The 26,968-nt window shown below is 37.5% G+C and overlaps 1 protein-coding gene across 18 annotated transcripts; it reads left to right on the top strand.

Moving 5' to 3' along the window:
* Positions 1-26,968, top strand: LOC106748523 (homeotic protein female sterile-like). 18 transcript variants are annotated; one of them, XM_014627133.1, is made up of 24 exons: positions 1-539; positions 4,315-4,602; positions 5,458-5,506; positions 6,006-6,047; positions 8,106-8,354; positions 8,495-8,689; positions 9,082-9,681; positions 10,063-10,140; positions 10,848-10,943; positions 11,057-11,158; positions 11,348-11,493; positions 11,575-11,728; positions 11,831-12,404; positions 12,543-12,701; positions 12,999-13,118; positions 13,271-13,420; positions 19,591-19,679; positions 19,885-20,002; positions 20,473-20,850; positions 21,111-21,662; positions 23,584-23,729; positions 24,063-24,218; positions 25,291-25,602; positions 25,931-25,996. In XM_014627133.1, the coding sequence occupies exons 2-24, from the start codon at positions 4,592-4,594 to the stop codon at positions 25,994-25,996; spliced, it is 4,542 nt and encodes a 1,513-aa protein (XP_014482619.1). In that variant the 5' UTR covers positions 1-539; positions 4,315-4,591. The 18 variants fall into 18 exon arrangements, with proteins under 18 accessions (XP_014482619.1, XP_014482623.1, XP_014482624.1 ...); XM_014627137.1 differs by lacking the exon at positions 1-539 and adding an exon at positions 1,624-1,867 and having other exon boundaries at positions 4,315-4,551; XM_014627139.1 differs by lacking the exon at positions 1-539 and adding an exon at positions 1,625-1,867 and having other exon boundaries at positions 23,617-23,729; positions 25,931-26,968.

Below are 26,968 nucleotides of genomic sequence, written 5' to 3'. Positions count from 1 at the left end.
AGTCGTCAAGAATACAAAAGCATCTCGCAGGTAGTAGGTTGTTTAAAATCTGGTAAACGTCTATCTAGTACGGCAGTTTGAACCGCCGCCGCCGTCAGTATTCGAGCAGGGCTTGCTGCGCATTGCGTCGGTAGCGAACGCCAGTCTCGAGTCGTCCGTTCTACTGATCAGTCGGGAGTGCTCTCTCTTACAAAGCGGGATTCGTCGCCATTTTGTGTTTGAGTGTGAACTTCGACTACACGATTCTGGATACCAGGGAATATTTATTGAGACATAATCTCGAAAACTTTCCAGTGATGGAGTTGTTAGTGGAATTACATAATTTCATTGTAACATATCTCGTGTATATGTGTTGCGTGTAACGAACGACCATACTTGTTGCGATTATGCTTCGCTTGATTCGCGTAGTCCACGTGGTTACGAACATGTGATATCTGCGCATTAAATACGCGTCTAGGTGACCAGGCACGCACCGGGCCCCAAAAATAAAACGAGATTCTCAATTTCTCGGTGGAATAATCCTTCTCACGTTCATGAAGGTAATTGCTCGTTGTTTATAAGGCGCAACATTCAAGGCAAAGGTCGATCGTTACGCATCGCCATGTTGACTTTAGAATAACGGAACTGGATACAACGTGTAAGGAAGCGAATGTTCCAACAAAATACTATGCGAGACGCGCGCTGACATCGCTGCGTCCTATCGATTCTGTTAAATAACCACGTTATTTATCGCCTGTCGCCGATGTAACTTTCGAGAACGCATTGCGGATCGAAAGACAGTATAGTGCAATAATTATGGATTTTACGTGTGCACCGTCCCATAATGCATCGCGCAACAGCAACGCAATAGTGGCGGCAGGACCGCGGAATCGAACCGTTGCTCCACGCTGTGTGACCGACGACTTGCGGGATTGGATTGCATGAGAGGCGTTTGCCGCCAGCAGGATTTTGTCACGACGAATTTCCTCTCTTTCCTCCAGTCTCTCTTTGTTCGCCTTCTTTTTCCTCTCTCCCTCTCTTTCTTCGCTCTGTAGATCAGGATCTCGTTTCTCCTCGGTGTTGAAGTGATGCATTATGGGTAAACGCGAAACGACGGAATCGGACCGCTAATTTTTAGACTGGTTATGATCCAGCGTGTACACATACATATATATACACACATATATATATATGTATATCTCTATTTCTGCCCTGCAAATAAAGACTTATGACAATCCTATAACGCGTACAATTTCAATGTTCGCACTTAAATCACCGCAGTTTGACTGTATCTCTTAATCTCCATGGTACACAGGATGTAACGCGCAAGCTGCGAAAAACCTAGGGTGGCGGGCAACCGTTAGTTGGTTCTAGAAGCTCGGTCGACGTCCATGCGCGCGCGGCGGTAGTCTAGGCCGTCGGGGACGATCGCGGGAAATTCGCGACGGTACACGCAAGAATATTTAGACGGTGAAGAATCGTTGCGTCCTTTCCGGAGAATAGGACTCAGATATGTTTCTAACCGTAAAATCGAGTATCGATATCGACGGTAGATCCGTTTTATCGAGCTAAGGCGCGCCGGGTCCGCCAGGCGTCGCTGCGGCCGTTTGTAATTGGCGCGCTCGTTCGGCTTCCGGCTTGGCGCTCGGCGTCAGTCGGCCGCGCTCGTCGAAGTAGGCTGGACGGAGAGTCCGGTGCGCGCGCGGAACGGTGAAATCGGACCAGTCGGTACGTCGCGGAAGAGTGCGTAGCCATTGTTGGTGCTGCGATCGTTAGTTTCTAGATCCGAAGATCGTCATGGGCACGGAGAGGCTTGCTACGACCGCGCTGGGCTTCACGGTTATGTCGGCGAGCCGCGCCACGAGCCACTGATACGATATTCGTTGCGGTGAGTGCGGCGCGTACACGCGCACGCAATTCCGCGGGACTAGTTGGTCGGATTCGCGTCTCCTCCGCCACCTCCGTTCGTCGTCGCGCGTATGCGAACCGAGCGCTCGCGCTCGCACGAGTGAGAGTGAGTGAGTGATATACGGTGGGGCCACACTCGCGCCCGCGGCGGCGGCCATAACACCGACCGACCGACCGACCAAACTAAGCGAGCGAGGGAGAAAGCGTAGTGCGAGTGTCCGCGAGGCGAGGCGTAGTGGTAGTGTTTTACGTTTGAGAGAGAGTACCCCTGATCGGACGAGAGCGGACTGCTACCGCAGGTAAGTGATCAGGTCGCGCGCGCGGCGTCGGACTCATTTAGTTTAGCGGACACGGTATACGCGATCGAGCCGACTCTACGCGTGGCGCGTTGTAGCCTAGCCGTGCGACCAGCGGGCCCTTGGGAGCTTTCTTTCCCGAGCGGCCATACCCGCCATGTTGAGAGACCTACGCCGAAACGAGTGTCCGGTGAGGCAGCCCGGGTTTTTCCGCGCGCGCGGGGACCGTATCCACGGCCCCGGCTGTATCGCGAGACGTGAGTCCGCGCGACGGCCCTCTCGCCGCGACGCCAGCAGTATCGCTATCTCGCTCGCTCCATCGGTGCGCTCGCTCGCTCGCTCGCTCGTTCGTTCATTCGTCCGCCCGCCCGCTCGCTCGCTCGCTCGACTGGTTGCCTGCCTGCCTGACTGTCTATCTGTCTGTCTGGATTCTTCGTGCGGCGGCTTGCTCGTGTTTGTTGTGCGTCGGCTGGGTGCATCGGCTGGGCGCGGATCCGCTACCCTACCCCGCGCCGTCCTCACCTAGTCCTCCTCTTCGCCTCTCTCTCTCTCTCTTTACTCTCCGCCGCCGTTTCCATTGCCGCCACCACGGCCGCCGGTGTAGTAGTGTAGTCGTCGTTGCCGCCGCCGCCGCACTTATTTCTCTTTCGCGTCTTTCGCCCGCGTATCTCGCCTTTCTCCTTTCCTGCCCGCCTCGGATGTCCTTAGCGATCATCGAGAGCACCTGTTCGAGTCGAGCGCGAGATCTCTTATCTCTCTGCCCTTGATACCTAGCTCGCCGCGGGCGCGCAGCCTCTTCCTCGCGGCGCCGATCATTCCGTCGCAAGGTCCTTCCTGTTGCCGCGTCCGGCAACCTCGTTCACGAATGGTGGAGAAAAATCTTAACGGTCGTCGAACGCGACGTGGGGTCTTTCTCTGTGTATCGTCAATTTTGCATCTTAATAGCCACCTCACTTTCTATACCTGTGTACCAGTTACCTGTGCTACTTTTGACAAACTTTCCTTTTTGGCTTACTCCGGTCACCACGGCTACCTGTGTGGGGCTACGTCGAATCCTACATCCAGATACTCCGAACTCGTGTGGGCTTAAAAGAGAGAAAGAGAGAAGCTTTTACGTGTTTTGAACACACAAAATTTCAGTTCAGATTTGATCAGGTTATGCGACGTTAGATAAATTCATCTTGTGATCCCTTCAGGAAATTGTGCTTACATCTTCGCACAACTTCAAAAGTTGGTCATTATGGAAACTTTCCTCTGTTGTTGTTGTTGTGTTGTTGTTGTTGTACGATTTTGTATCGTTAATCGCTCCTTTTTTGCCTAGAATTAAGTAATATTAAACCGGTGTAAGTTATGTCTTCTAATATATACTTGTCCATAGAGATATCCATTTAGTCAAAAGCAGAATCATATATATATATTGTTAAGATAGATACAAATTATTAAAGCCTAAATTTACTTTCAACGATAACATGTATTGTCAAGATACTATATTATATGAGGAAAAACTTAACAAGTATATACATGAGTCCTTTTCTTTAAAACATTTTAAATGAGTATAATATTTTACAAACATTTTTTAATGAACACAATAATATATTAGATACTTACATGAATGGTAGAAATAAAATTTACATATTTCGTTCAAATATATATACATAGTACACGCGATAAAAGAAACTATATATTGATATATTTTCTTTGTAATTATGTATTAAATGTTGAAACAGCTTTTATTAAAGAGAATGGAATATCATTTACATGAAAGATAACACTCAATAAATTTAAATATAATAATGTATTCAGTTGAGTACATATAAATTCAGCTTTGCGTTAATAAATTTTCTGGTATCAGTAGCACTTATTAAAAAGGCACAATGTTTTATATTATTATTTTGTAAAAAAAAAAACAACAGAGATAATAGTTGCGACACATTTGATAATACTTATTGTCACATAGAAATTAATAGATTTCGCTTTCCCAGCATGCATCTACTATTCAGTTTTACATGTTAAATAGTAAATAATATGTGCATATATAAATTTTCTGAGTACATCTAGATGTACGAATCGCTCTAAAGCAATGCTGTGTTGGGGCTGTTACAATACGGGGTCCTATTGTTATGTTATCCAGATGTTGCTAATGTTGCGAGTCTTGACTGGAGGTACGGAGTGTCACTGCAGTATACAGGGCTGACACTCGAAGTACTACCATTTGGTAGGCTTGAGTAGTGTTATGCCTCCTCGGCACCAATCTTCCTGGTTGCAGCGTGATCGCCTTGGCGAGCGATTAATGAGCTACCGCGCTCGATTCAGAATCTATACTTGGCATCTCAATTGTTGATGAAGCCTCATAGCGTCAAGCATCAACGTAAGGCAGTTACCTGCTGCATAGCATTTATGTATCATATATGTCGGAAAGGTAGGTGTGAAGCCACCGTCGAGGTACTGTTAAAGACCGTCAAACTCTGGGCAGGTTTTCGTAACCACGTAAAGGGCTTAGAAGCGTCCGGAGATAATTGAGGAAGGATGTTAATCAATTATGTTTAATCATCTAATATATAAAATTGGAATATATTTGGATTTTAATAAGTATTTTAATTGTGTAATCTATCCCGATATTTTATCGAGATCTATACACAGACCTACAGTTAAATATATTAGATATTTCTGTAAAACTGCATTCCTGCAGTTATTTACGCTGATTTGACAGAAAATTTACAGATGGAAAGTTATTAAATAACGAAATTCTTCACGTACGCTACATCCCGTAAGGCTGACGGTCTTTATTCCTACCTCGTCAGTGGTGAAGCTCATTATCCGAAACTGGATGAGCTCTATATTATCAACCGATTAATTGAGAGAGAAAAAGGAGAAATCTTACACAACTTTGTGATCTAGTCGGCTACATTTGGTACATTCGATTCACAATGCCAGAGCAGATTGCGTAAATAGCGATGTTAGGGAAACTTGGCCTTTAAAAAAACATTGGGTAAACACGAACTAGGGGAATCTTTGCGACAAAGAAACATAGAAATATACTCGATGCGGTCAAACGAAACATTAATGTTTTCTTTACGAAACATTAATGTTGTTTGATAGATAGGACTAATTCTTATCCTCGAGCGCGCAGTCAATGTATTGCATTTAAATGCTTTAGCAAATGTACGTCGTGTAATCCAACTAACATGATTGATAGTTTTCGCGCTCTGGAAAAGAATCATCTTTACGCTATTTCATAAATAAATCTTATTATGTCATTTTCTTTCTGTTACAGTCTCGAAGTCAGAATGCAGCAGGTGGACAACATCTCGCAGAACAATTCTGTGAGTAATAAACATTATATTCCTTTATAACACGTAATGATGCAGAATGCAGCCTGCTTATTAATTTACTAACACGATATTTCGAAGCTGCGTTAAGTTTTGTGATAATATACCTGTACTGTTCAGCGATGCCATAGTTTCAGCGCATTTCATATTACGCAGCGCATCAGCATGTATTCACAGTGTTATATTAATATAAAAAACGTGGATCATTTCTTCATTCATCTCGAAATGATCGAAAAGTGATTTATATGGATCACGTGTTTGACATTTTGCTGTAAACGATCCTTTGCAAACTATTCTACTGTCGTGTGACTGTGTAATACGATTTGTGTATCGTGCATCGAATTTTGTTACTCTCCCCACATTTGGATACACATACTTCCTAATATCGTATTGTTAATAAATTCTGTTCCTTGTATAATATTCATTTTTCCGTTTTTTTTTTTTTTTGTATTAAAAGAGCGCTGTTTGACTGAATAGTACGTATGAATTACAGTTAGATGTGGAGGAGCGAGAAAGGCTGTGTAATATACCGAAGGTGAGACACCTTGTTGACAATAGTTTCAACTAGGTTATATTGTTGAAATATGAATTGGCAAACTAATAATTCGTGCTATCATAAGTAATCTATATATAATTTTGCTTCACTCTACTAGCAGCATTAAAATAATACAAATGCAACTTTGCGAATAAATATTAGTAAACTTTTCATTAATAGAATTATACAATTATAAATACTGTTACAATTATATATTAGTAAAAACCATTGATATTGTAGAAACAAATTTCTTTTTGCTCGCTGTGTCTAGTATTCATTTATAGCATCATAAATATCCTCGATATCAACATCTACGGCTTATGCGTTATTTTTATGTAATGTGTAAACAGTGTGTAACATCTTACTTTTTAATTAACGAAATAATTTCTGCTCTAACGATATAAAAATGTATTTCGATGAATTTGCATGAACTATATATGAAGTGAGTTGAAGATGCCATTATATTTCATTTGTAAGTTCTCATCTGATTTCTCTCGAGTCCTATTGTGATCTCTAGTGAAGGCTTCCTCACACGAAATTCCAAATTAGCTTGCCTGTGGTTATGGAAGTTAAATATTTAGCAGCCTAATTCGCTCGTTGCATGGATGGGGTCAGTAACTTAGAGAGCGCGTGTATATAAATGTGTATATATTTATATATACATATATAAACTTGTATTCTAGAGAAAGTATAATTTATGTTTTCACTTACTTTATCATTGATAAACGTAAAGGTGTTCCTATAACAATAGTACCCGTATATTTTATACAGTAGATCGTATTCTTTACCACTTCTAAGTTTCACGTTTTATATACGTGGCCATTAACATTTTGCACAAATACGGCGTATAAACAGTGTTCTTCCTACGTGAGAGACAAGTTCCACGCATGCGTAGTAACGTGAGCGTTAGCAGAATGTTTGCGCTTCAGCCGCGTCCTGCCGCTTAGAAGGCTTATCGTTTCCGTTCGTCACAGGAAAAGATCAGAAAATGTCACAGAGAATTATATTCAAGTTTTTCTATTAACTGAGGAAAAATAAGAACGAAGGCTTTTCTTCTGCGTATTGTTACAAACGCAAGATTCGGTGTACTTGCACGCGTAATTGAAGATTCGGGATCAAATAGGCGAAGTAAAAAACACGGTCTGGTTGGAAATGCTTTATCCTGACTCGTAGTGCAAAAGGTTTTCCCGTATAAGCAGCGACTGAAAACTGATTCAACTATCTTCGAGACTGCGACTCGACAGACAATCGAACATATAGGTTTTCTTAGAGTTATTTCTCGCGCGATAAATTCTTACAGAATTATCTTGCTTGGAATTTACAACGTTCATAGGGCTAGATATGTAAGATATTTGTTCCCATCCAGACTCGAAATCGAATTATCGGTAGGCAAATAAAATATCCTAAGATAAAGATTTCCAAAGCTTGGGTTGCGGTGCGTAACAATACGCGAACGATTTACTACACTAGTGTCAACATTTATTGAAAGTGTGAAAAGAATGTTAACCTTATCTTTGATAAGTATGTCGCTCATAAAAGAATTTTTTTCACGAGAATATCAGGATGTTGAAGCTACACACCGGGTTTCGTTTCGATTGCGTTTTCAAAGATCTAATTTGTAATTTCTTATTTACTTCGTTTAAAATCTTGCGAAAAGTCCTTCATGATGGAATGTGACTTATAATTTACGGACAGTAGTGAGAAAGATGTAAAAATTGCAAAAAGTGTAGAAAATGCTGTGGGCGGGTAAAAAGAGAGCGGATAGGGCCCGATAAGTTTTGCCTCACGCGGCTGAGCACGAGTCTGCCGACGCGTCACGTGATTGGTTGCGCAGGTTTCTGGATGCGCACGTAAGTATCGCGTGGTGGGGCTTGTTCATCCGTCTGGGAACGCTGCACACAAAATACGTCGCGATTGATAACCTAAAATGCATGATACTGATACAAGATGCGTAGTATCAAACGCTTTATGTTATTTTTCCTTGTTTGTAGATATTAAATTGAATAAAAAAAAACACATTAGTCGTTTTTGTGTAAAACGAACGAAATAATAATGCAGACGAGCGCACCTGGTAAGGCCTCGACTACACCAGCGAGTCCTCCAAAGGAACCGCCTCCGCGCGATGAACCACGCCTGGAGCCTGTAAACGGCATTGTTCAACCGCCGGTCGTTCCACCACCGAATCGTCCAGGTCGTATTACAAATCAACTGCAATTTTTACTGAAGGGTGTCCTTAAACCAGTATGGAAGCATCAATTTGCCTGGCCCTTCCAACAACCTGTAGATGCGAAGAAGCTCAATTTACCAGTACGTTGTAATTTACAAATATCACAATTAATATCGTAGTGCGAGAGTAATTTGTAAAGTATTTATATAAAACACTTTATCCTGAACGAACAAGTAAACTTTATTACATTGAATGTATTTACTTATTTTTTATTCGAAAGGACTATCACAAAATTATCGAGAGACCTATGGACTTGGGCACAATCAAAAAGAGATTGGAGAATACTTATTACTGGAGTGGGAAAGAATGTATTCAGGATTTCAATACGATGTTTACCAACTGCTATGTCTACAACAAACCTGGAGAAGATGTTGTAGTCATGGCACAAGCTCTCGAAAAGTTGTTTCTTACAAAGGTATACTTTTCATCCTATACTAATATATTTCTATATCTAGAATGTATTTCTATCAAATGATGTAATAAGCAGCAAGTAAAAGTAAGTTAAAAATAGTAATAAAATAAATAACACTTATTAAATTATTAAATTATAACCTGTTATAGAGAACCAGGGAGAAAAGTGTCAAGGCGAAGATTTATAAAAAGATGGGAAGAGAATATATTGGGAATCTGCATAGCTTAGTAGAACAAGCTAGCAAGTTAGATCTCGGATTTAACGTTACCAGTTCAAAATTCATTGCATCTCCCATATATTTTCTTCCCGACTTTTATGACCTAAAAATTGTGCATTATGTTATTAACTGAATGTTATAACAACGGAGATAAATCTCCATAATGACACTTTTATAGGTTGCACAGATGCCAAAAGAAGAAGTGGAATTGGATCCACCATTACCCAAAGGTCCCAAGGGTAAAAAGGCTGGCAGAGTCAGTGGTTCAGCCGGTGGAGTTGCAGGAGGTACAGGTCGAGGACGACCTGCTTCAGGTGCAGCTGCCGTTACTTCTAGCGTACCTAACAGTCTAGCGCCTTCTGCTGCAGCAGCTAGGACAACAGGTGTCATACCTATGCCACCTCTTGGCACCCAGGCACCGGTGTCAGTACCTGGAAGTACGAACACAACCACCATCGCTCCACCGGCAAGCATGGGCGTTGCGCCGATGGCCACTCATAACTCTCTGCCTCAACAAGTTGTCCCCCCGACCACAGGTTACCATGCACAGCCAGCGTTGGATCCGCAGGCAACTTCGGCTGTACTCCCACCTCCTCAAGTTCCCACGGCACCTGCTGTCATGCCTCCGTCGCAACCCGCCAAACTTAAAAAGGGAGTGAAAAGAAAGGCTGATACCACAACACCCACAGCGAATTCGTTTGAACCTATGTATGCGCCCATGGATTCTAAGAACGCCAAAATACCTACAAGAAGAGAGTCGGGCAGGCAAATTAAGAAGGTGATTATATATTTTCTTTATCTTATACATTCTTGTTGTTATATCTTATATTTGAACCAGAAACATCAAAAACGCGATATCCACATGTTCATAAAACATGACATCGACTTGCAAGAGTAGAATGTCATTTTATGTAATGTCTCGCATATAGAAATTGCTCAATTTCAAGTTCCATGTACATGTAAATTTTATTAACGTATCAAAATTTTTACAATTTATAAAATTTGAACTTGTGTGTGTATGTGTATGTCTGTAGAACAAGTTATCATATTACCAAATTATTTTTCATTATATCATAACATTTGTAAATATCCTTAATCCTTGCATGCATAATCATTTCATTAATGCATTAACCAACGTTTCATGACATGGCTGTTTCAGCCAACGAGGCAAGCAGAAGATGGTTTAGTGCCATTCCATCAGACCAATATGCCTCTGATGGGGGCAATGGCACAACAGGTACATTTATTACTACTCGTTCATACTCCTTCCTTTCATTTGTGTTGTCTTATCATTTTTCTATCAAGCTGATGTTATTAGGTTTATATGTGTTTAATTAAACAATAGTTCTCTATAAATATAACTTGTATGTTAAAAAAACAAACTTATTATAAGGTAGATATAATATGCCATATTCTTTTATATATGGCAATATTTAAGAAAATATAAACTATATAGAATTAACTTAATATAAACTATAAAAAAATATTTTTACAATTTTTTTTTAAAGTTCTATAATAAAACTTTTCTTTTTCTCTCTTAAACAATAAAAAATTCTTTAATCTTTTGGTTACTGGACACCACTATATAGAAAGCATAATATATAGCAGAAAAATATTTAGATAACTTAAATTTTCTCTGAATTACATTCTTCAGTAAATAAAGTGAAACGATTGATAAAAGTAAACTCATTTTACCTCCAATTTTTACGTATTTGTTATATTTTTCCAATATTTGAATAAAATTATTTCCACTATCTTTGATCTTTATATAAGATAAAAAATATGTGTAATCATATTTAGTGATAAATTCAGTAAATAATCGACAAAAATAGTTGAATTTACATGGAAATCTAGCAATCAAAAGGTTAAAATAAAATACTGACATTATAAGCTTCTTTCTTTCTCATGTGACATAGTATAACATTTTTGTAAATTATTTTTCAGCCACAACATGCTGGTAGCAAATCAAAGGAAAAATTGTCTGAAGCGTTGAAGTGTTGCAATGACATCTTGAAAGAACTTTTCTCCAAAAAGCATTCGGTGAATGATGTATTTGTTTTCTAATTCGCATCAACATAAAATATTGATGAAAGTAAATTAAACTATAATTTTGTGTTATTAACGATTATTTTTTTTTTTTTTATTAATATAAGGGTTACGCATGGCCGTTCTATAAACCGGTTGACGCAGAACTTCTAGGCCTGCATGACTATCATGATATTATCAAGAAACCTATGGATCTTGGCACTGTGAAGGTTCGTGCTTTTGATTATATGATGTGATTATACGATCATATTTTCTAAAATTCTAGTTTGAAAAATCGATATATACTTATCAATTATTTTATATTTTATATTTATTTTTGGAAAAAATTAAATGTTATAGGTATATGTTATAGGCATATATTAAACTAAATTAGTATATGCAATTCTATTTCTCCGCAGTCGAAAATGGATAATCGTGAATACAAAACTGCACAAGAATTTGCGAGTGACGTACGGCTTATATTCACCAATTGCTACAAGTACAATCCTCCAGATCATGATGTCGTTTCGATGGCTAGGAAACTTCAAGATATTTTCGAAATGAGGTTGGAAATAAATTCTGGAAAAATTCGTAATCTGTTTTCATTATAGAATTATGATAAATTAACTCTATATTTAATGATTAGATATGCAAAAATTCCGGACGAGCCGATAGGTGGCATGGTGGCAATGAAAGGCACTAGTAGTAGTGCTAGTAGTACTGGCGAAGAAGATTCCTCCGATAGCGACGATTCTGGCGAGGAATTACGCAATCAAAAGTTGATCGCTTTAGAGCAAGAGGTATGAGACAAAGTTATATGGTTTATAAAAGTACATTATATGGTTTAAAAAGGTAGTAATAACATAAATTTCACTTATTCACTTATTTATTTTATTTATTAGTTGAAGGTTATGCAAGAAGAAATGAGGAAATTGGTGGCAGAGAGCGGCAAAAAGAAGAGTAAGAAGAAGAAATCTGATAAGACGAAATCAAAGCCGATGAGCAATAAGAGTAGTAGCCTTGTTGCCAGTCATACGGGTGCCATGAAAGAACTGATGAAACCAAGCGGCGGTATCCCCAGTGTCACAGATAGCGTTGGTGCTAGTATAGCCAGCGTCGCGATGGGTGCAGGCGATTTGAAGATGCCCGGCGGCATGGGTAGTGATCTCCATCATTCGGCTATAGCAGTAGGTCCTAACAAGACCCATGCGGCCGGAAATTTGAGCCATCACATGCCACCAGCAGCAACGAATGCTAAGCCGAAAGGAAAAGGCCGAGGACCTGGAAAAGCTGCGGCTGCGGCGACTACTGGGACTAAAAGGCCAAAGGCTAATAGTAGATCTACTGGAAACAAGAAGAAGAACGCTGGAAATCAACCGCCTCCGATGGCATTCGACTCGGAGGATGAGGACAACGCTAAGCCTATGTCTTACGATGAGAAGAGACAGCTCAGTTTGGATATCAATAAACTACCAGGTACGATATGTTAAATTATTATTCCAATTTTTTGAATTATATAATAAACTAATATATCAAACAATAAAGAGTCTATATGATTAGACTATATAATTTTTAGATGTAGCAAACTTTACAATTTCTTTTTTTTTTTTATAGGTGACAAATTAGGTCGCGTTGTACATATAATACAATCGCGGGAACCCTCATTAAGGGATTCGAATCCAGATGAAATTGAGATCGATTTTGAGACGCTGAAGCCATCGACGCTTCGTGAACTGGAGAGCTACGTTGCATCATGCCTGAGAAAAAAGCCACGTAAGCCTTATTATAAGCTTCATTTTAACTTGAGCTCGCAAAGTAATTCAGTAGCCGTTTCTCCGGAAGCTGCGTGTTCAACAGATTTAAATAATATTTTAGTTTTAATAAGAGATAAAGAAAATATGTTTGTAGTTTTATCCAAAAAATTATGAAGAATATATATTTTAATCATGTTGTTAACCATAAATATAAAGGAAAGATCCTTTTTAATAATGTGGCAACAGGGATCGTGATGCACAAGTTACAATGATTTTTCTATATAATAAAATGTTATATTATTATATGTTTACCCAGATAAAAAAGTCAGCGGTAAGTCCAAGGACGAGCAGATGGCAGAGAAGAAACAAGAATTGGAGAAAAGGTTACAGGATGTGACAGGGCAATTGGGCAATGTCAAAAAGACTGCCAAGAAAGGTTAGTTAGTTTGATTTATTTCTCTCGTTAACATCTTGCACATGTATCCTAGATTTGCCAAGAAGTACATACGCAGAATTCGGGAGACTTTAGTAAAACTTACTCGAATGCAGAACAAAATATTAAAACCGTTTGTATGTATATATTTACAGAGGACAGCAATAAATCAGTTGATGTAGTTGGGACTGGTGGTGCGACTGGACCTTCGCGGCTGTCGGCATCGAGCAGTAGTAGCAGTGACAGTGATTCTAGCAGTAGTTCGCTTTCCTCAAGCTCCAGTGACTCAAGTGACAGCGAAGCAGGTTAGATATGAATACAACAAATATGTTGTTACTATTAAACCTTTACTTGGGAACAAAAGAGCTACTGTGACCCAATCGTGTTTAAATAAGGAAGAGGGAATGCGAGTGGTTTCTTCGATGAGACTCAAAATCACAGAGTTGCTTTTGGGGAACATTACGCGCGAGTTCTTCGTGATAAATTGATTATCACTTTATGGATGTCACAGAGCACAGATTTCCATATTCACGTTTTCGCCCAAAAATTTGAAAAGAATATTCACGTAAATATATGAAATATAAGTATGATTGACGCGCTCTTAAGTTCATTGAAGTCTGTGGAAACGATGATATTTTTACATTTGTAGAAATTCTCATTCGTTGCATGTTTTTTATTTTTTTCTGGGTGTGTCGGTTGGCTTACATTAATGACACCGTCGTAATTAAAAATGATAAGTTCTCTTCTTCATTGAGAAAAAATAGTGGCGGAAACGTAGATGTGAAGTTCATAGCCATTTAAAAGTGACTCACCATTTCATGTGGCATTATACGTATCGAATGTTCTATATATATATATATACATATATTAACTATAAAATAACGGAATATTATATTTTTTCGCCTGGCAGTCTCTAATATTATAAAGATACAAAATGAATGTCATGATGGTTATTGCATGCAACTGTTGTACAGTTATACGATGCAACTATTAATTTTATGACAAACACTTTCTGTTGTACGGAATAAGTTCAAATTTATAGTGTCAGTAAATTTGGAAAATACTACTGATATAAATTGTTGCTTACACTTGATAATATATCACAAAATTTCTTGCAGCATTATTATAATGAAAAAGAAAAAAACATAACAATTTTTTAATATTAAAATTAAAATTATATTTTACACTAACAGCATTTCTCTTAATTTATTATTCGATTCGTTTTCCATAAATAATCCTCTAAATCTGCGCTACGTGTTTCATCTTCGTAGCTGCATAACTATTCGAAAAGTGATGCCTCATGATTTGGTGGTAGATTTGTAAGAACTTCCAAGAATATTTATATGAACTCTGTGCCTAACCAATTTCGTATTGGCAAATGAAACAATCGAAAACACCGATGCATTGTTAGTAACGCAACATACTACGCAGGAAGGAAGTTACAAACTAGATATAAAAACGCTATTTCTTCTTTTTTTTTTCTCTTTTTCTTCTAAAATGGGAATTACGGGCGTCTGAACGCATCGCAAATATCTTCTTAAGCTGCTGAAACATTGCTTATTAATTAAGTATTTATTAGGACGGCGTTATTCATGTAGCTTAAGTGCTGCGTTATATTAACTATGCAAATACAAACGTGTTGTCAAGTTTGGTCACAAAACGAGGGCGAACGACGAGATTGAATTTGCCATATGTTATTTAATGTAACTTCGCATACTTTCCTACAAACGATCGTCGCAGCTATGCGAGATGTTATGCACAAGAATTGTGTGCGAAACTTGACACACGAGAAGAGTTTTCAAATAGTTTTTGTTTAATTTACGAAACAATATGCAATGGTAAGAACAAAGGTGAGCTAGTGGAGTGCAGACTGTGTTTAGAGGATACCATATGCCATGCCAGCTTGTTTCACGAGTTGTATTATTGATTATTGAACAACTAATTATTTTCTCTTGCCCGATCGGTGTTGACGATACATTCTGTTGCTCGAAAGTCAAAAGGTATAATTTGCTACTCAAGGCTACTGAATTTTTCACTGCAGTCTCGTCTTCGGGTTTGTAAGAAAGGTCCTTTTCAAGTTGCTTTTAAAGTTAGTGAATGCGTCCGGTAAATGATTAAAGACTTCAACACACACACATCGATGCGGAACTATATTACATTGTTAATACATAACGACGTTGCCGTGACTGTGGTGTCAAATATTGGTACCTTGGTTATAAGTTACACATCGTAGCTTTCCCCGATGATTGTCCCCACATAACCCGAAGTACGAATACATCATGCAATATATTAACTCTTGCAAATTATGATATATTTATTTACATTAATCGATAAGCAGAGCATTACTTGTATCACTGTGTTTCTAAATCATTAAGTTGGCTATCTCGCATCGATTCATAATTCATGTCGTATCATTTCTCAGAATTTAGTAAAGAGTGACATATTAACAGGCGTCACGTTAAACCGTAAGAAAGTGGGTATAATATATTTATCTCGTTAACGTGAGAGACCGCATTTATGCCTCCTCGACGTTCATTTCCACACACACACACACACACATACATTCTGAGATTATGTGGACCTATAAAAATGCTCGTTAGTGTAAATAAACGAATTTGAATACACGGATAAGAAATGATGCAGACAATGTGTATTGGTGGCTGGATTTTGCGAGTCAGCGCATTCTATGGCTAGCACGGTTTGTAGCGTAACGCGTTGTTGAGTTATTCTGTATAAACTAAGTCACGCTCTTCGCGGGCTTCTCGTCTCCGCAAGACAGCTGTGAGATTCTTCTCAGCAATCGATGATACACAATTCTAATGTTGCAATACCTCAGGATACTGTTTCCGCTTCGGATTTAACTTATCGTAGCCAAAGACATGTGCTTCCTTTACGACAGTCAATTAAAAAAACGTCTCGTCTCGCTGTTGTGCGTCCGGCGAGAACGAATACGAAATCTTCCTTATGATCGACTCATTCCGAGAGTGCATAAATCCCGAGTAAATTAATTAATGATGAACTCTACAGAGTAGCAAGATGTGCGAAGTCAAGTTACATCTAGTTGTGTACTATGACAGACTTCGTTTGTTCTTTTTTTTTTTTTTTTTTTTTTTTTTTTTTTTTTTTTTTTTTTTTTTTTTTTTTACAAAATTAATGACTTTGAGCACATATGTATGATTTATGTTAAAGTATTAAGTATAATGGAATAAAAGGTAGAAGAAAGAATGGACTCAAGAACGATTAGAAACGTTGAGATCGGTCGCAATGAAGAAAGCAAGTGAAACGGGAGAGTAGGATGAAGGAGGAAGAGGAGGAGGAGGAAGAAAAGGGTTGGAAATGAGTATAGGAAATGGTTTCTATACGTTACATACATGTATACACAAGGCGCCCTAGCCTCCAAACACATTGTTTGCACTCCTCTAAGCTTTGCTACTCGTCGTTTCATTCTATTTACCACTAAGTTCTTCATCGGTGATCATTGTCAATTTTCTCATCGCTGAAGTAATTAAAAAGGGGAAGTTGGTAACGTTTGTCTTCTTTCTATTGGAAAATTGATATCGTTATGCCAATGGTAATTATGGACTACGAAGATTGGTGTGGTTTTACATGCCTTATTGTATGAAATAGTAGCCGCTATTCCCGTTAAGCGTAAACTTCACTTTTCGTCGTAATAGAAAATTTCATATGTGTTGTAAATATCATGAATTTCCGAATAATCGCGATATCGTTGTAATTTTCGAAGTAACGTTAGTTTTAACCCGTCCTATTAAAAAAAAAAGAAAAAAACATTTTTAGGAAATCTTTTATACGAGTTTAATCAAGATTAATTTTAACGATATTTTGTTTTTATATTTCTACGTGCAAATGTCTGCTCTATAAGTTTCTCTCTTTTTTTTTTTTTTTTGTTGAGATATATCGTGTAAATTTAGTTCTTACATATATATATACATATATATATATATATATATATGTACATATATATATAGCAAACTATATATATATAATACATAAGAATTTATTGTGACGTAACCGATAATGACATTCTAAGGTGCTTCAGAACGCACCTAATAATTGAACGTGAGCATTAAGGCTAATCGAATTTGCACTCGAGTACAATTAAATAGTATCATGGATCGTACACTCAGCAAACGTACTTACTGTCCCGACAGGAAAAAAAAACGAGAAATAAGGAAGAGAAGTAGGACAATTAATATTACTATAATTCTATACAAACAGCCACAATTGGTCAGAAAAAAAGTGTTCGTCGATATCTAAGAAAATTAATGATATGGAATTATATAAGCATTTAATGGTAGACATGAGAAGACAGTCGGGCAGATTATAATATTATTATATCAGGTTTTACGTTTTTCCAAGATAACTGAAAGTGAATAGAAAAATTCGCGAACTAACTAGCTAGAATATGGAAAGAACAAATTAACAGCGTGTGCTGGAACTAGATAGATATGACGCATCTATTAAGATACAATCACCATTAGCTTGTAACGCGAGGTATAGGGCATTTTATAACGATATTCATATTGCCTTCCAAAATTTTTGTAGCATTTAATCTAATACTGCGAGCACGTGTCTCAAATCTCTTCTCTTATTATTTCTTCTTCTACTTCGTCGCATCCTTTCATCCAGACTGGAACGTCATTCTTCCTGCTAGAATCATGATACGCGAGAGCAGATCTATATAACGAAACGAAAATATTTTATTATACTCAGAAGGGACACTTTAAACCACCATTTTATTTAACGTCGCTGATTAATATCCCTTTTCTCTCCAGAATTGTATGTACGTTCCATCTGTTTTCTGCGTATCGTGAGTTTTAAACGGTATAGTTAAACGGTAAAATAACACGAGCATACGCGTTTTGTACATAGTAAAGACTAATATATCATAAATATAAAATTATTAATGAAAATATAATTATAAGTTACATTTAAAACGCTACACACACACACACACACACACACGACGCGCGCGCGCGCGCGCGTACGCGCGCAACTTTTTTAAGTGCATACACAAAGTTGAACGAGTGAAATAGACATTAATTCTATATAAGGGCGTTCGGAGTCGCGGTTGGCTCATATATGGTGGTCCAGTTAACTATATTATATAAATTAAGATATACTGGTATATATATATATATATAAATATATATAAAACTCCTTCTCGTTGTTTCGTTATTATCGTTTCGGTCGTTAAAAACAAATTTTTCTTTAGCAAGGTTATCGATTACTTTTCTTTCTTTTTGTTTCTTTTCTCCCACTATATTGACAAATCTCTCAGTGTCGTGATTTCATGATACACAGTCATGATTATGGATCGTTCGAAAGAGAAAGCAAGCATGTACACACAAAAAGAATGAATTAGAGTCAATGTCAGTTTTGTGATGTCAGTTTCCTTAGATCTTACCAACGTCACTGATTTTTAATATGTCAATCACAATGAACATCGAGCAGGAGTCTCTTGCCACCGATCTCAGTGTTGCGCTAACTACGACTTGAAGTTACATTAATCAGTTTGTAAAAAGAGTATCACTCTTGTGTATCATTCACCTTTAAGTTGAGCCCTACATATTGTACTTGTATGTGAGATCTTTATTTATTCTTCTATTTTATATATATATATATATATATATATGTATATATGTAATATATATATATATATGTTAGAAGAGTAAATATGGAGAGATGGCAGTTTGATGATTTTTATAGTCAATATTTTATAACCGTCACTTCCGTCAACGACGCGACATTATTATTATTTTATTATTATTGTAATAAATCATGATTATATCGCTACCTTAGTGGAGCAAGAATGAGAGGGAGAGAAAGTGAGACAGAGAGAAAGAAAGCGAGTAAAAGCGTGCTCTTACATACATATATGTACGTACATATATATATATGTATGTGCGACAACTACGCGGCACTTGTGCATGTATGCATCTGTTCGAGCGCGTGTGGTATGTATGTATTTATGATGTGTATACATATATATAGATATATATATATGCACACGCAATTATTCGTAAATAAATTGAATACAACTAACTTTACGTAGGATGAAGAGATGAAAAAAATTGTTCTGCGCATTCAAATTTTTTAATATAAAAAGATCATTAAGATATATGAAAGTCCACAAAAAAAAAAGAAAAGAAGGAAAAACAGAGAGGGAGCTACAATTGAGATATTTAAATTAACATTGTTGTACACAGTGATACAATTATAATATAAGCATATGAATAAAATCTATTAGAAAATATACGCATGGCGTTGTTTGTTATGTTATGTTTTACTTAATATGTTCACTCGACGTTTGTTGGTAAGCGGCATTAGGCTTAATGGCTGGTATCCTCTACTCTGCACTTCGTTAGGTCTCCGTCGATTTTTGTCCTTCGTACTTTGCACACATTTGGTGTATGCATTGCATATTTTAAATTAATTATGTACATTAAATTTAAAGGGAACTCCTCCAATCGTCCGCCTAGAAAGAAGGCAAAAAAGAATGCACCAAGTACAGGACCAGCTTCAACGGCTGCCACCGTTCCACCAGTAAGTCATTCATTAATTTATACCATGATAGGACGAATCTGGTCGGTAATTATTCGAATTTCAGTATTTTTTATGATATACTATTTAATGCATATATTGTTTTGTATTTAATGTTAATATAAATTATATTATGCGTATTATACATACACAATGAAACAAATAGTAATTTTTGATTGTGAACTAAATTAGTTGATATATTTTTTAGGCACCTACATTGAATCATACTGGAGCTCTCTTAATGAATAGTCAACCATCAACAAACGCTACGGGACCAATAGCGAAGCCGACTGTAACCCAACCGAGCAATATTCCTCCAGAACAAGGCAATTATGTCAATATAGACAGTTCTCATATAGCCGAAATTATTTGAGATATTGTCTAATTCAATACTCGTAGTCCAAGAGTAATTTTCGAGAAAAATCTAACCGCATGAAGTGTATTTGTACGCATGCCTATTTTTAATTTGGCTTATTTCATTATTTTTAATTCGGGTAATCTAATTATTTTCAGACTGATTTATTTTTTCCTAATTAGCATTAGCTCTTCTAACAGATAGCGAGAGTCAATATATATTGTAATTGTTATTCATTTACAAATTTGCTTCAGCTAGGTAAGAATTATAGATAGATTTAATTATAGATAGATTCGGTTTTTACACAAATATATCTCTCATTAAAACCTTTTAACGACGTACAAGTTACAAAGATCGAAGGCACGTCGTACGTTATCATAAGGAAACACGTTGTTATGTCCGATTGATACGGAAATACAATTGTAAAAAAAATTCTTCTAGGAGGTAATAATCAACAACCTATCGCAGTGGCCGCTGTTACAGTGGCGCAAGGTATGCCGGTTGTGAGTCACGCGTCCATGCCGGCGCAACCATCGCGACCAACAGCTATGGCTACAGCTGCCCCTGTAAAAAAGCCGACGCCGCCACCCCCTGCGACGTCCAATCCCCCAACACCGTCTGTTTCTGTGCCGACCCCGCCGCACAGCGTCACACCGACGAATACGAATTCCATGACAGCCTCGCCAGCTGTCTCGCAGCAGCCACCGCAGCAGCCACCGGCGTCTATTAGTTCCTTTTCAAGTGCGAATACACCCGTGTCCATAGACGGGACGAACTTGAGTCAACAGTCCGACCTTATGCAACCGTACAACACTTTAGGTATACACATAATTACAATTATTACTATTATTATTTTATTATTATTATTTTAATATTATTTTATTATTATTTATTATCATTATATTATTATTTGATTATAATTATTATATTATTATTATTTTATTATTCTATACTTAATTTTTATATAACTTTTATTATTAATATTTATAGAATGAACCTACACGAAATTATTTTTTGTCCCTAAATATGAAAGGAAAACATTATATGTTTTCGTCATAAATTTTTTCTTTCTATTACAGCTGCTGTTCCAACCACGCAGCCATCGTTAGATCCATCGCTTTCAGTTAAGAAAGAGTCGCAATTTATTCAAACGTCTCACGCGACCAACAATACCAATAACAACAATACCAATTTGAATTTATTACCTGAGGTGAAACCCGTGAACATAATGCCAAATATGGCTTCTAATCTGAACCTCGGTAACATCAATATGGCAAATTTGAACTTGCCACAAGGACTCACGGCGCACATGTCCATACACAACCAATTGGAGGGCATAATCAATACACCATTGGGCACCATACAGAACTCCCACAATGTCACGATGTCGCAACAGCATTCCAACGGGTTTCCGAACATAAAGCGCGATACCTCGCCGCCCAACATGCTGAACAACAACGGCATTCCGGGAATGAACATGGGAATCAATATGGTGGGTAATGTGGCATCGATATTCGAATCCATCCCTATGGTGGGCAGCATACCGATGCAGATTCCGCAGATTCCTCTTAAGAAGGAAGAGAAGTCCTTGCCTATTTCTCAGCCTCAACTGACGCAGAAGACTATAGATGGTTTGTATATAATGTTTACTCGATCTTTTTAAAGTGCATTTCCCTTTAAATTTCGCTTTCGCTTGGTGCCAAATTCGCTTTAAATTCTTCACTCCTTTTGCTTATGTCAGGAGTATATCTAAGTCCACCGCAGATTTTAAATAGTGCTGAAACGGCGTATTGAGATTTTTGAGTCTAATTATTGTTACCCAACAATTAGCTATACTTTTAGTTCAATTAAAAATAAACGCTGAAAAGGTGCATCTTCGCCATTGCATGCTTCACTTTCCATCATGGTAAAATCGTTGCTGAAACAAACAGAATTATTTATGAGACATACGTACGGCGACGTTATTGTGGCAGGAAGAATGTACCGAAATTGGCTTGCAAAATTTGAAAGTAAAAACGTAAAAATTAAAAACTTCGACGTTGGTGATCAATTGCGTTCTAGACGACCTGAGACAATCGAAAACGAGGAGTTTCAAGTATTTTTGGATGAAAAATTGGCACAGACGCAAAAAGAATTTACAGAACAACTTGGAATGATTCAATCCGCCGTTTCTAAGTGATTATATACGATGGGAAAGATCCAAAAGAAAGAAAGATGGATACTGCATCAGTAGACTTTGGAGAATTGTGCACGACATTTTGACATTTTTCTCGCACTGTTGATGAGATAATAAAAAAAAAAGGTTTTTTGTGACAAATTGTGACAGGTGACGAAAGACTAAATTGACTATGATAACTATGATAAGTACAAAAAATCGTGAAAGAATTCCGAGCAACCGACGACACTTCGACACTAAAACGTAACATGTATGGCAAGACGCTATTCCTCTGTATCTGGTGAGATGAACATGGAGTACTGTGTTATGAGCTTCTTCTGCCGTGTCAAACAGCGGTGTACTACGTGCACCAATTAAACCGTTTAAACCAGGCACTTCAAGAGACGAACGACACGTCCTCAAAACAATGTAAAATCATTTTGCCACATAACAACACGAGGCTCCATGTTGCTCATGACGCGAAACAAATGCTATATGATCACGAATGGGAAGTCTTTCCCCACTCAATGTACTCTCAGACATTGCACTGTTTGATTATCACTTATTCTAATTGATGCAACACAGCCTCTCCGATATACACTCTCGAAATGAGGCAGATACTAGAAAATGAACCCACAATTTCATCATATCAAAAGACGAGACAATGCTAACTAATGCTATTCAGTAGCTTGATAAGCGCTTTGTGATTATTGCTTTTGATTGGTACATTCTCCTAAATCTATGAAAGATCTAAAAGAATATTCCAAACATAGATAATAATAACAAAGCAAATAATAAAAAAGCGCTTAATAAACTGCTTTTCTTGCTAAATGCAAGCATTCTTTCGCCGCGGCATCTGTATGCTACCCGAAAGATGGTAAAAAGAATTAAATGCAAATGACAAATATTTTTATTTGAACGATCGAATCGTTTCTCTTTCATTAAATAAAGAATTTTGATGAACAGTATGGAGAAACGGTAGAAACTTATTTATACTCTTCATATATTATAGCAAGTCCGTAATTCAAGAGACAATCATTAGTGTAGCTAATATTAATATGAACGAAGATAGTATTATGTAGGAGATAAAACGCAACATGTTAATATCACAAATTAACATTGTATGTGCTTATTGATACGCTTGATCAAGCTCATGCTTTTCAGCATGAGTTCTAATAATAATAATAATAATAATAACTTTATTGGATGCTGTAAGTATTAGTAAACTGAATAAGTTACATTTTTATACCAGAATATCAACCAAAAGATATTAAGTATCGTGTGATTTTTTTTCACGAGTTATTTCTTCCTTACTCATGCTTCGAGCAAACACTGCTTGATAAGTGTTTTAATTGCTACTAATTGCTTACTAATCAGAAATAATACTATTGCTCTAGCAGGAGCTCTTTTTACAGAAATGAACACTTTAGGAATGCCACCGATGGGCAACAATCATACCACTTCTCAACTGATGCCCGAAAAGAAAATGACTCCACCTGATTCGAAGACTACCGCCAACTTCGCGACAGCCTTCAAAAATAAGGTACAAAAACCGTTCTTTAAATGCGTTAAACTTTTTATATATATTTTATGAATATTTTCTATTATATTTCTTTTTTATATTATTATTATTGTATTTTATTTTATATTTTTCATTTTATATTGTATTCATTTTATATTTTATATTTTTTATCTACATCTTAATCAAAATCAACCGTTTTTTATAATAGTTATTAGGATTATTGGAAAATAATTTTTTATTTTTATATTTTGTTTTTTTTTATTTACATGTATTGTGCTGGGCCCCTGTGCAATTAAATACCACGATTTATTCTAGTGTTTGATGTATGAGGTGAAAAAACTTTTGTATACACAGACTGTGGAACAAAATGTGAAGAATGCTTCGTCATGGTCTTCCCTGGCTCAAGCATCGAGTCCTCAATCGTCGGCTGCAGGTAGCAGTATGAAAAGCTCTGCAACTCGAGACTCGTTCCAAGCATTCAAGAAACAAGCGAAAGAGAAACAAGATCGAGTTAGTTACAATACTTTTCACGCTTTAATGTTATTAATGAAATGTCCCTTTTTAAAATCCCGTAAAAATTGGGAAAGACTTCTATAATTTTGACGCTTTAATACGAGTATACTTCCAGAATATACTCTATGTTAAAAGCAATGATAAAGAACAAAAGTTCGTGCAGTTATTCGAATTATCGAGTCATTCCGGCGAAGACAGAAATGTCAACGTCGAGAAGAAATATTCTAACGTCTAATTTCATGCATCGAAAGATATAAAGGCTCTGACGACATATAACCAGTAAAAATGAATAAGAACGATTGACAAATAAGAACTTAAATGTTAGGCATGAAATGTTGAATCTTATTATTATTACGAACAATTTAACATCCCGTTAAGATTGAGAATTTCGCGCTTAATATCTAGCGACGGTTCTTATTTGCTTATCATTCTCATTTGTTCTTACAAGTTTTATTTCGTGTATTGTGCAGAATAACATTTGCAGGTAAAACAGGTATATACATAGTGTCTGTCGCTAAGTGTTTCATCCGTCATGTACTCGTAGTTTAGATTAATGTGAACAAAACGAAAAACGAAGTAAAAAAAATCTCGTACCATTTTGCAAACAACTACGTAACATTTTTGAATTATTAATTAAAGAAGACAGGGGAAAATAATCATGCGCGATGCAACGAGCGTCACTCATCGTTCGCCCCTCGTTGATCCACCACTCGCTCGCCGCCCGTCACATTACGCATGATTATTTCTCTGTCTTTTTCTAGTTAATAATTAAAAAATTTACGTGTCCTGCAACATAGTAGAGGATTTTTTGTTCACATTGACTTAAACCACAAGTATACGAGACACTTAGCGACGGACACCCTGTATATCGATATATAAATATTACGCCATCAGTTAATCATCCAGTTTCTGAAGGTCGGGTGGTCGCTGTGTGTCTACGAAGAGTCCGTTACATTCCGCAGTAAGCTTTTGCACAAAGCCGTCGCGGCGTCAAAGTTATTGGAATCACTTCCGAGTAATTGTCCACCCCGTAAATAATTAAGTACATTTGCCGCTACATATTAAACAGCAAAGGGCACTTCTGGAACAACAGGAGATGCGTAGGCAACAACAGCAGAAAGAGCAGGCGGAGCGCGAGAGATTACGGCAGGAGAACGAGAGAAAACGAGAACGGGAGGAGGAGGATGCTATGGACAAAGCCAGGAAAAACGTTGGAGATCAACCAGGCAACACAATGACCGCCACAACGAGGACGGAAGAAGTGAGAGCTATCGCGGATACGGACAGCAGCAGCCCAAGTCATTCATCCAGTCAGGACAGAGCAGCCGCCGAAAGAGAACGTCAGAGGCTACGGGAACAAGAGCGACGGCGGCGCGAAGCAGTGAGTGATATTCTGATATTCCTTCTCTATTTCTCATTTTATTCGTTAACATTAATTCTTATCAATCATACAGTTGTCTTATCATACAATTTGTCTTATGTTGCGCTGTAAGCTCCGTCGCGGACCGATCTCGTGTCGCGTAACACCGATGCGAATTAGGTAGCGATAGTTCATATAACTAATAGTCCTTCGAAGAATCTCTCGAGCTTATCTTTTTTCTCCTATTAGTTCCATGTAAAGAGAGAGATAGTGAAAGACCCGTGAAAAAAAAAATGTCCTTCAACGATCGTGGCAAAATTTACATCGATGTTTTTTTTTTTTTTTTCAGATGGCTGGACAGATTGATATGAACATGCAAAGTGACTTGATGGCTGCGTTTGAAGAATCTTTATAATATTATTATTTGCTGTTCGTAATAAACTTTGTCGAAGCCTGGAAACATCGGACTTTTTATATTTCACAAATTCTGGGTAGTGCAGTTTCGTTGTAGTATATAAGTATGCGTAAATGCGCGAGAAAAACATGCGCGTTTAAACGACGATAGACGTTTTGATAAGGGCTAAATAATTTGACAAACACAACACGATTTATGCAATCGATGTTGCGGGTAGGTACAAACAGTTGGTGTGATTGGGACATTCCAACAGAAAGCCCAAATTCAATCGTCCGCTACGAACTCCGCTACGAACTAAGCTAATTTTCGTAATAATCCTCGTCATTCGTAATCGTTAGCTACGTAACACAATCGTTAACTACACATGTTCTCACTTATATTGATAGTTGTTGCTTTTATTCCCAAATTTACGTTAAATATACGCTGCCTATACCGAGAACCGAAAAATGTAACTTAAGTCTGTATAGAATTTTCGAGATATATATTTTGTAAATATATTTTTTGTTTTTAGCTATGCGACTAAAAACTACGAATGACGAGGATTATTATGTATCGAAAGATTAAGCGCATCGATGGACCCTAACCTGTGACCACAAACCCAAGATAAAATAAATCATTACAACATTTCAGAACTTCTATACTAACTTCCGTTACATTTTCCCGATTTTCGTAAATTTGTACTTTATGTAAATTTAAAAACGAAAGCAAATACTATCAACGTAAGTGAGAACATGTGGATAACGATCAAGTGTGTTCGATTAGGATGCGTTGGGATGCGTGTGTGTACATGTGTATGTATACATTTCTGTGCGTGTATATGCGGGCGTGTTCAAGCAGATGTATAAGAATCCGTGTATATTTAGTTAAGTTTTATATTTTTCCATATTATGCCACAAAACTCTAATAGGATTATGATAGAGAGAAAGGCATAGTATTTCTGCCAATATCAAATAAAAGTGTACATATGATTGG

The sequence above is a fragment of the Dinoponera quadriceps genome, unplaced genomic scaffold, assembly GCF_001313825.1.
Source record: "Dinoponera quadriceps isolate SergipeBrazil2010 unplaced genomic scaffold, ASM131382v1 scaffold2872, whole genome shotgun sequence".
NCBI classification, from domain to species: Eukaryota; Metazoa; Arthropoda; class Insecta; order Hymenoptera; family Formicidae; genus Dinoponera; species Dinoponera quadriceps.
Note: the sequence above shows the minus strand (reverse complement) of the source record. Positions and strands in the feature narration are given on the sequence as shown.

Excerpts from the sequence above, each read along its gene's own strand:
- LOC106748523 (XM_014627132.1), top strand. Across the intron at positions 6,048-8,105 it reads GGCTGTGTAATATACCGAAG|ACGAGCGCACCTGGTAAGGC; the intron begins GTGAGACACCTT and ends ATAATAATGCAG. Across the intron at positions 12,405-12,542 it reads GGATATCAATAAACTACCAG|GTGACAAATTAGGTCGCGTT; the intron begins GTACGATATGTT and ends TTTTTTTTATAG.